Raw genomic sequence first — 11,008 nt, 5'->3', positions numbered from 1 at the left:
CAGACATGGCCGGAGACATTGACTCGAGGAGATCTACTTTAGGTTACTTAATCACTTATGCAGGGGGAGCTGTGGCATGGCAATCGAGACTGCAAAAGTGTGTTGCATTGTCCACCACCGAATTAGAGTTCATTGTAGCAACCGAAGCGTGTAAGGAGATGCTTTGGATGAAGAAGTTTGTGCATGAGCTTGGTTTTACTCAGGAGAAGTATGTCCTGTACTGTGATAGCCAGAGTGCTATTCATCTTGGTAAGAACTCAACTTTTCATGCTAGATCTAAGCATATTGATGTGAGGTACCATTGGATACGAGATGTTCTTGAAGCTAAGCTGTTAGAGCTTGAGAAGATACACACTAATGATAATGGTGCTGATATATTGACGAAGGCCTTACCAAGAGGAAAGTTTGAAACATGTTGTTTGACCTCCGGCATGGAGGCATTCCCCACATAGTTGGAGGGGGAGATTTGTTGGGTATGGGTCCCACTATGTGGGAAACCCATATTTTCTGCCATAATATTTTGTCTTTCTTTGATTTTGTCAAAAACCAATTTTTTTTATGTTTGGGATGTGGGCAGCCTTTCTATTATTATTGAGTGTCAAATTCTCAATTTAAAAGAAGAGAAAAACAGAGAGTGAGATTGAAGCTCGTTGGAGAAAAAGAGAGAATAGAAAAATCAGTTTTTCAAGCTTGGTGCAGCAGTGATCAACTCCTCGATCGAAGGTCCATCCGTGGTTCAATTGAGCTGATTTCTGGACAGCAGCTAGGTGATAAGGTGTTCTTGACTTTGTACGGTCGGATTTTTCATCCGAGACTTGTAGCGTCGGAAATACCCATTTTTCAGCAGCTACGTTTTTGGTAATGTTCTCTCATTTTTCTCTCTTTTGCTAAAGATTAAATATTGTTAGCCTTGTCGGAGTTGAATGCTTGTTGTAGGCTTGATATTGTGATTTTGTAGTCGAACATTTGATGATAGTAGAGCTCTTTATCGGACTCTAAAGTCCCGTGGTTTTTACCCTTGATTTAGAGGGGTTTTCCACGTAAAAATATCGGTGTCTCTATTTATTTTTGTTGTGGTTGCATTAGTTGATTTGTGGTTGATTAAGGTTGCTAGAGAACATATCTTGTGCTATTGTGCTTGCCATAATTTTTGACAGGAGTTATAAGGAGAGAAAGAACACCGGTTGTGCTTTCGCTTTGTTTCGGTTGTTCGGTTTCTTCCCAACACCCACAACACACCACCACAAAAAAATTCTACTTCTACACAAGTTAACTGCTACAGTCTAGAATGATTCAGAATCCTACATGTTAATTGGCTAAAACGTATTTTGTACAATAGGAAAGAGAACTCATTCATTTTCTACGCTGATGCTGCAATCAGCCTCAACCAAAAATGACAGAAAAACGAGGGCGGTGCAACTGCAATTGCTATATGTTCGATAAGAATAATGGGGAAAAAAACAGTGAATAAATATATTCTAGTGAGCAAAACCGGTGAGTTGATTTGTATACTAAAATTTGTTATGCACAGAGGACGAAATTGATGCAAGTTAGCAAATAATACAATGGGTGTTTCTTTCTGTTCCCATTTGCACAACCACATATCACCTTTCCAGCTCTACTACTCATGCCTGTTCTGTTTTTGACGCAGACTTCAACTTCTCCACTTGTTTTCGAAGATAGGCCTGCCTGAGTTTCTCACGATGAGCTGCTGCTTGCACTTGCCTTCGCAATTATAGTTCAGACACTCTCCCTTGCTTGATTGACTTCTTCATGAACCTCTCTGGGAAAAAACATCAATTAAATCATTTAGGGCCTTCATTTTCAGTTTCACAAGCAATCCAAATACATTATCTTTTTTATCTTGACTTTGAACTTCAGATTTTTAATATTATTTCCAATCTTAAGTACCTCCAGTAATGTCTTAGATTACCATATTCACGCATAAACTTCTCTACATTGTGCACAATACCACAATCCATGGACTAGTGACAATCACATTCAGATATATCTCACTCCATCAGGCAAATAAATCATAAAAATAAGCAAGATGAAAACAGGCAGCCAACTAGTGAGTGGTTGTAGCAATAAATTCGAAAAGGGACATTAACTCAAATTCTTAGCAAATTTGTAGGTAAATTTTCAACAACATTATAAAAAACTATTAACAGAATTTGACCTCAAATCCATGAACACTCAACAATGTATAATGGGATGAAACAGCATGGTACTAGGAGATTGTTTCACTATCCCATGTGGCTAAATCTCTTAGACCTCAAATAACCTTGTAACCAAAAGCTATAGGCAACTATCCAAACTGTGGCACAACAGGAAAAATGCAAACCCCCATGAACATTTAATCTTAAGTTAATGTGAATTGACATAACATTAGCGAGAAGAGAAGTAAAATCCTGACCTTACGAAATGCTTATGCTCATCATTGTCAAGGATTCCGGCAGTTCTTCCAGGCCCTACGAACTTGGGCGTGATGGAAGATTCCGTTAGCCATCCTAGGGATTCGACCACCACCCTCTTCTTTTTTTCTTCTTCCGCCATCTTATTCAACTTCTATACAATTCAGATATCCACTGTATATTTCTTTCCAAATTATTTGAAAGCAACAATATTTTCTGCTGCAGATGTTGTTTTCTCTCCTCCTAAAGATCTCGAATCATCCACCCAATGAAAGTTTCCGCGTCGGGTGGTTCATAATTATAGGAGAACACATCGACACGTGAATTGCACGTAGATTAGCCGACTTGTCGCGAGTCCCACTGTCTTGGATTCTTTTCTTTCTGAAGTTCCATTCCCACCCAAGTCCCTCCAATTGCAGGGTGCATGATCAGTCCTGTATATCGCCTATATTATAAAATGTTATATTACTTTTTAATTTTCTGGGGCACTAGTCTTGGTGCTCCATTACCTGCTTTTCTCGTACTAGTTCAAAACCAAGAACAACATTATTATTACTTGGAAAATTTTATGAGAAGAGAATCTTTTAATTATTAGATGGATGTAATATCATCATGCTTATGGTTAATACTTGTTTTCTTGGTTGGTAGGTAAAGTGATTGATGGAAAATTAATATTGTAATAAGGTATCAAGCAACAAAAGAGCCACTTGGCTTACCAGAAACTACTTTTAAGAGGGTGAAATACTTGACAAAAATGCTATTGAATTGAGTGATTCATAGCAAATGTACAGGCTTACGAAGATTAACGTGATCCACTAGTGATAAGTATTTCTTTAGATGGATGGGATGATTCATAGCAAATGTTCATGCTTGAGATGGGAACGGTTGAAGTTAAGAAATATTAGCTTCTTCATTTATGAGAGATCACATTTGTTTCCTACAATAAAACTAAATGGCTTCCAACCATTCTCAGAAAAGTAAATTGTTTCTGGACTAGCGCAAGTTGTCTTGGGAAATTCCAACCCCACCAAAATGAATTCTAACATTAATTATACTTCATCTGAAAGATAAAAAATTGACAATACCAACATTTATAAGAACAAAAATGAGCCCCAAAAAAGAAACCAGGTTCAACTCGTCTGACAACCTAAGCTTCTTGAATGAAACAATATCTGATCAACAAACTAATGGAGGTTCACTTACCACCTTCATCAAAACATACAAGTTACATAAACAGGTTGGGCCTTGATGCCTTATAAGTTGTCTTCAGCTTTCTGGTAGGTGGCCTCACCTTCTTGACCATTAAGGGGAACTTGATTTTAGAGTTGTGGAACTGCTTGGTGTTGTCCCTCTTGCATAGCTTAGCTGGGATGGTTGCAGTCTTGATAATCTGAATGCAAGGGAACCTGACTCTGTGCCGAGAAGCCATCTCAGTGTACATCTGTTCAACAGCTCCATTCAAAGTAGTGTCACGGTACTCCTTGTACATGTTGTGATAACCGGTACGGCTTTGATAGCGAAGCCAAATACCATAATTCTTTATCTTGGTTGGATTCTTTTCAAAAATCTGCCGAGGATTTCATTTGAGCAAGGGGAATCAGAAAGAAATGGAAGAATGTATCAGAAAGCTGCAGCATCTTGTTTCCAAAGATTACAAACCAATTTCAATTCCAAGATCAGCATTCACATTCAAAACCTTAAATATGTAGTCCCAAAAAGTTAAGTTATCAAAGACATTCAAAAAACACAAACATGTTATCAAAAATGCATTACTACAAAGAGAAGCAAATAGCACAAAAGACCAGACACTTCATATTCAAGACGCATGAAAATCCTACAATTGTTAACAAAATGGCAGTTTTTCACAGGAAATACTAGAGACAAGTTGATCAAAACAAATTTCCATCTTAATTGCACAATCATAAGCTAAATGTGGGGAATCCCACACACAATAGTTTAAGGCACTAACCAACATAACCCTATTTCTCACAAAAATGTCAGAACATACAAATAAAAGGATCGTCTCATTCAAATTTCAACGTATCATTCCATGATAAATTAATTCATGCAGATTGAATGGTGAACCATCAAAAAATAACATCGAGCACATACCTCATTGATGGCAAGGACCTGGCCATTGCTCTTCTTAACCTTCTTCAGCTTCCTCAGGAAGTACCTGATGATATCCATGGAGAAATGCAACCGTCAATTAAATCAAACCCAAAAGCAAAAGATGGCAATCATAATAATCACTAACCAGAACTTGGACTTGGCCCGAACCTCATTGATTGCCCAAAGCTTCATCCTGTAAATCTTGGGATGCTCATCGCTCTCCGTTGGGAGAGCCCTCCCAACAACTTGATACTGGTGGAACTGCATACGTAAACAAAAACGCAAATCAAAACTTCCATTTTCGCCTTACATTATTCATTATTCCTGCCTTTGGTTGCTATTAAACTCATCAAAAGAATTGAAAACAAATCTGTTTTACGCCATACTTAAAAAACCAAGCACAACATCAAATAAAGTTCTTAAAAAAAAAAAAGCCCAAAACGAGGAATAATCGTAAAAATTCTGAAGGTAAAAGAGGGAAACCAATAGGGATGCAGGGTAGCCAGAAAAGAGAAACGATTAGGCTCTTACCCGGAAAGTGACCATTTGTGAAAAACCCGGCCCTCTGTCTGGATCACTCTTCGCCCTTGGCCTCAACGTAGAAGAGGAAATTAGGGTTTTCTTTCTCACCGCGGCGCCAACTCAAAGGGGGTAATAATATAATACTATTTGTATTTCTTTTGGAGAAATAATAAGTTCATTAATTCAAAACTACAACCCAACATAACAAATAAAAGCAGTAGATTTAAAAAAAATCAAAATAAAAATGTGATTTCTCACAGCTGCTTGCACACCATAGAAGCTCACTGGATGGGAGATAGATACATAATGAATGCCAAAAGTTTCCAAAAAAGCTCTTTAGCGTTGGAGATGTACAAAACCAATTTCAACAAAAACAGAATAAACAATTATTACGGATTTGATATTACCGACTTGATTTAATCCATCGCAAGAAAAAAACTTGCAAAATAACATTTCTATTTTATGTAATTATTGCAAAATAAAATTATTCAATTTGTTAATGTATAATTAAAAGTATAACAATAAAAAACGTCCATTTGCAATGAAATTATAGACGTTAGGGGTTTCAGCAGATGAGATAATTTCGAGACATTGGATGTCAATTTATTTTACATTTGTTCTTTTAACCATTCAAGCCTTTTTTTATATTTTTTATATTTTATTTTTTTTAAGTTAATACTAAATGTATATATTAGTTTTTGTTTTATTAACTTGATGCAATAATTAATTAATTATATTAGATAATAAAAAATTTTATTTTATTATAAAAATTAACATTATTGAAATAAATAATCATAAACTCTAATAAAATTAATTTTCACAACATTGAACCTCATGTGATGACTTGATGGTTAAGGGTATTCATTACCTTAGGTGTGGCTGGGTTCAAATCGTGTTAGTTATGTTAGTTATATTTTGATATTTAAAATATAGTTTATATATTCGAATTAAATTTTATAAATAATTAATATTAACTGTTTAAAATTATTTAAAATTTAAATTTTATATATTAAAATATTTCAACAAATTATAATAAATTAATTTTTTTATTCTTATTAAAATATACATTTTATTTCTTAAAAACACCTTTTAACACTAAATAATCAAATCTCAAATTAAACTTTCTAAAAATTCTTCTCAAAATTAATTTTTCACTGACACTTTTTAAAAAATATTTTTCAAATGTTAAACTAGCTCTTATTAGAGAGAGGTCACCCGGCCTTCGAGCCGGACCTCTCACCTCGCTGTCTCCTCTTTTCTATTTTTACATTTGTGGTTCTCCATTCATCGACAAAACAATCGTCATCGAAAGGTGGGCTTTGTCCTGTTTTTCCTAGAACCGACTTCAATAAGGCTTTGTTCACTGGTCTCCTTGGTGTCTGCCCTCCTTCTGATGGACTCGATTTCTTTGGACGATGAGGCCCTGATCTTCATTGCTTGGTGGTGTAGGGGGTCTGGTCTCACCAAAAGGCCTTGGAGAGGCCCAGATTCTACGCACCAAATTTTTTCTAGTGGCTGAAGGCGAAGAGAAAGCCTTATTTCTCCGTTGAAGTTCCGTTGGCGCCATGGTGGTTATGACCTCCAGTGGAGGCGTGTACGCAAAGGGCTTGGTATGATAGTTCGTTCTTCCACCTCGATTGCCTCTTCTCTCTGCCTTCTCTTTGACAAACGACAGCAACGTTTGGTTGCTACTATGGTTTGTTGGGGATTAGGACTTTTTGTGCCTTTTGTATTGATTGTTTTATCTATTTCATTTCTAGACCCTTGCGCCATTTTTTCACTGCATCATTACGTATCTCATTCATTGTGAAGGCTATTATTGAAAAAACAAAAATCCATGCATATTCTACAATGCAATTATTTAGAATGGTTCAAAATGAAGAGAGTTACATGTTTACGTCCTGAGACACGAAACAAATCATTTATTTAAAGACTGACAGTCAAAAAAAATATTTTATAAATGTTATAATCTATTGTTATAGTAACAATCCAGCCTTATAAAAAGAATTTGAGTCTCATTGTGATATGAATAAGTTCAATGCTTTTTGTAATTGATAATTTGGATTTTCAAGAGATGGCTGATTTTGGATTGGACTAAATTCTATAAATTTTAAAATATATATTTAATGGAGTCTAAAACTTGTATGTACCATTGCTTTTAGGGTAAATTTTACTTTACATTTCAAAATTATTAACAAATTAATATTTTAGCCACTCAATTTTAAAAAAATTACAAAATAGTCACTGAACTATTTAAAAATTTGAAAGTTTTTATTTAATTTATTAGGTTGTTAAGTTTTTTTTCTTTAAAGTCTAACTAGTGAACTCCAAGGGACAATTGATACAATAGATCAATACTCATTGACAAGTAAAATAACATATAGTAGGTCAAAGTCAATCTGATTGTTAGTGTTAAATATTGGAGAAGAAAGTTATTTGTATTTTGATTCACAAATTTATAACGTTCAAAACTGTTTCATGAAAAGAAAACCCAAACCATAGAAAAAAAGAAAGAAAGTTGTCGATTGATTCACGTGATGTAAGCAAAGAATACTATACAATAAACGATTTTAATAATCGAATGACTTAAATAAAAATTTTTAAAAGTAATTGTTTAAAGTTAATAATTAAAATATAAATTTAATGACATATTATTAACATCATTGCTTTTATTAGGGAAAACATTATAAAATGACCGTAGTTGGAACATTTCTCTTTCACACATGTCATGACTTTCATTATGGCTGATTACTTATATCTTTTGGCTGAATTTAATTTCCTTTTATTATGCTTGTACTCTTCCATTTCACGTCTGAAATTTCTGACTTGTCCAGAAGATTGCTCATTGTTTTTACATTTTGTCAAACCCAATGAACTTTCTAAACTACAAAACATTAATTCATCCTTCCCTAAAATTTTTATCAACGAATTGAACCAATGGAATTTAATTACTAATTCTTAGTTTCTTTTGTTGCCCCTTTGAATTTAATGTGGTCAAGCTGCCGACAGTTTGGCAATAAACTTTAATAAGGATTCTGGTTTTTTCAAAGTTGATCTACAAAATCCAGAAACTTAATTAAAATGATGCAATGTTATTTAGATCATTATGGGACACATACACCGCACCCTTCGGTATTCAACTTAATCAATTAAATTAGTTGATAAAGCCCAAGCAAAGTCAAACTAATTAAATAAATATGCTTCGGCAGCAGAGTTGGGTGGAGAAAATTGTAGTCGGAAATAAAATTATTGTTGTTTCTCCCCATAATAAAAAATGATCATCAATGTCAACCTCGTATTGATTTAATAATTAAAATATTTATTGTTCTAAATATAATTTAAGTTTAAATTACATTAATTACATTTCTGTTAAAATTTTACTTTTCTTTATACATCATTCAATACATATATGAAAACAAATTTATTAGTAACAATAAATATCATATTCATGCCAACTCAACCCGGCCATACAATTAGCTAATTAATGGATTGGCATACAATTAGCTAATTAAAGACACCTTTTGGAACTTATCCATCCCCGTCACTCTCATTATATATTTATAGCCACGACAACTTATCTCTGCTCACAATAAGTAATGGCAATAAAAATGAATTTTAAAGTACCACCTTTTTTTGTTTTTTATTTGTCGTCTAAAACACAGACCCAATAATCGCCCAATCAATCAAACCAATTTTCATTTATTAAAAAAAGAGAATAAATTATCCAAACCGTCCATCAATTGTATATACATAAAAACACCCCACACAAAAGAATCATAGCTACAAACAAAGTGTGACGGTCCCAACCTTCAAGGACGCGAGAAGCAGCAAAGGACAAATCCCAGAGAGCAACCAAGTTTACCGGAAAAGAAGGCTAGAGAACTTTGGAGGGCTTTTTGGTCAATTAAGAGAGAGATTGGGATAACGCGAGCACCTCCGAGATAAGGAGACGCGGCAGCCGTCTTTGGGACAGATGGTCGGGCAATACATGATTTCATCACAGCCCTCGGTTCGGTGTCGCTTGAAATCGAGCACCGTGACGAACATGGCAATGAAAAGCACCAGATGATTTAAGGCGTACCTTTGGCCCACGCACTGGTGGGGCCCAGCACCGAAAGCCAGGTAGTTTCGTTTGAAAACCACCTCCTCTTGCCTATCCTCCGAGAATCGCTCCGGTTCGAACCGGTCCGCCTCCGTGAACCCTTGGAAGGATGATTCGTAAACCGAGGGGAACACAATCGTGCCCTTGGGAATCGTGTACGACTCGGTCAAGGGGAAATCCTTCATCGCAATGTGCGGTACTAGCGTCGCCGGCGGCCGATATCTTATAACCTCACGCGCCACTGCTTGAGTATACTTCATTTCCCTCAGTTGCTCTGCGCTTATTAAAGTATCCGACTCCGGCGACCAAATCCTTGACACTTCCTCCCGAACTCTCCGGAGAACATCGGGATGAGAGTCGAGGAGGGTCACCGCCCAGAGGAGCGACGAAGTGGAGGCGTCTTGAGAGGCGAAGAGAAAATCAAAGAGGTAACTGCCGATTTCTACATCGCTAGAGTGAGGTGGCGCCGTTTGGGACTCCGCTATTTCTCTAACAGTTTCTTGCATCCAAAAATCGATTAAACAAGAAGGCTCGTCTCCTTCAGACATCCTCTTTTTACTTTGAGTAGCACAATCACTAAGGGTTTCGACTAATCGCTCAACGGCCAGCCTGGCGTTTCGGAACGCGAAACCGGGGAGATCAAACGGGAGCTTCATTAAACCTGTATTGAATAGATTATAATCGTCTCTGAACTTGCCCCGAGCTTCACGAGACAAATACCTGCCCACGAAAACAGTTTGAGAGGTTTCGAGATTCATGTCGCGAGCTAATAGGCGGAGAGAAATCGGCTTCCCCGGCGATTCCGAGGAAAGACCCTCCCACGACCTTAAGTGTTGGAGAATGATAATCTGTTGCAATGCAGTATAGGTAGAGAGAGCCCTAGGAGTGAAGTTAGGAGCGATTTGACGGCGAAGATCTTTGTGATCCTGTCCGAACATATAAATCATGTTATGTTCACCGAAAAGCTTTTTACCAAAGGGGTGTCCCACAAGTAAAAAAGCATCGGGCCGGACGTTAGCGAAGATAAGGTGGGAAAGCTCGGTGTTTCGGATAAAGACGATGAAGCGACCGATGATATAATTAACAGAAAATCCAAGAGAAGCAGCCAAATCAGCTTGAACTTCCCAGAAGCTTGTTGGTTTTGTGATTAATGAAATGGCGTTGCCCAAAAAAGGCAAGATGATATTGGGGCCAGGGACATTTCGCTTTTTACGCAAGTAAGAGATTTGTTCTACTAAAAGAAAAAAAAGCAAAAAGGTGACAAAAAATGGAGCGAAAGGCAAAAGAAAGGATAAATAAGATACCATTTTCGTCTGGGCGTGCAGAGGAAATTGGGGAAGGCAGAAAGAATATAAATAGAGGGAATGGATGGTCAAAGCAGAGAAAGGGCGGGGAAGGTGTTGAAATTTCTGTTGTCACTGATGTCATCAGCTTCATAATCATTATTTCTTTTGGATGTATTATTAGTCGTTTGTACTCACATCTGACATGTTTAGAATAATAAAATTTTAATCTATACGCATTATTTTACATTTTGTCAAATACAATCAAGGCTTTTTTTTACATATGTAATATAAAAATATATAAATATAACTAAAATGATACACCATCCCGATTAATTATGGGAATGGAGTGTTTGAGTAATGTATAGGCGACACCACCACTAAATTTTGATACGAATAGCTAACAGTTTAAAAGAATAATTTTTTAATGGTGTAATCTTATTATAAACGGTGTCAAAATATTTTTCTCATATGATTCCAGTACATGAGTTATATATGAGTTTAGATGATGATAGTGCTCATGGGAAAGACTATACCAATGAATTTAAGATGTCCATGGGAAAGGCGGCACTAAT

General features: G+C 36.1%; 2 protein-coding genes across 2 annotated transcripts; both read right to left on the bottom strand.

The window, feature by feature from the left end:
• Positions 1-3,417: 3,417 nt before the first annotated feature.
• Positions 3,418-5,563, bottom strand: LOC107942636 (60S ribosomal protein L18a). Its single transcript, XM_016876338.2, has 4 exons — positions 5,058-5,563; positions 4,672-4,787; positions 4,527-4,590; positions 3,418-3,981 (listed from the first exon to the last, which is right to left on the bottom strand). The coding sequence occupies exons 1-4, from the start codon at positions 5,070-5,072 to the stop codon at positions 3,640-3,642; spliced, it is 537 nt and encodes a 178-aa protein (XP_016731827.2). The 5' UTR covers positions 5,073-5,563; the 3' UTR covers positions 3,418-3,639.
• Positions 5,564-8,731: 3,168 nt separating this feature from the next.
• Positions 8,732-10,681, bottom strand: LOC107942637 (cytochrome P450 710A1). The gene has a single exon (XM_016876339.2). The coding sequence runs from the start codon at positions 10,455-10,457 to the stop codon at positions 8,949-8,951; it is 1,509 nt and encodes a 502-aa protein (XP_016731828.2). The 5' UTR covers positions 10,458-10,681; the 3' UTR covers positions 8,732-8,948.
• Positions 10,682-11,008: the final 327 nt, after the last annotated feature.

This window comes from Gossypium hirsutum, chromosome A05 (genome assembly GCF_007990345.1).
Source record: "Gossypium hirsutum isolate 1008001.06 chromosome A05, Gossypium_hirsutum_v2.1, whole genome shotgun sequence".
In the NCBI taxonomy this organism is placed as follows: domain Eukaryota; kingdom Viridiplantae; phylum Streptophyta; class Magnoliopsida; order Malvales; family Malvaceae; genus Gossypium; species Gossypium hirsutum.
Note: the sequence above shows the minus strand (reverse complement) of the source record. Positions and strands in the feature narration are given on the sequence as shown.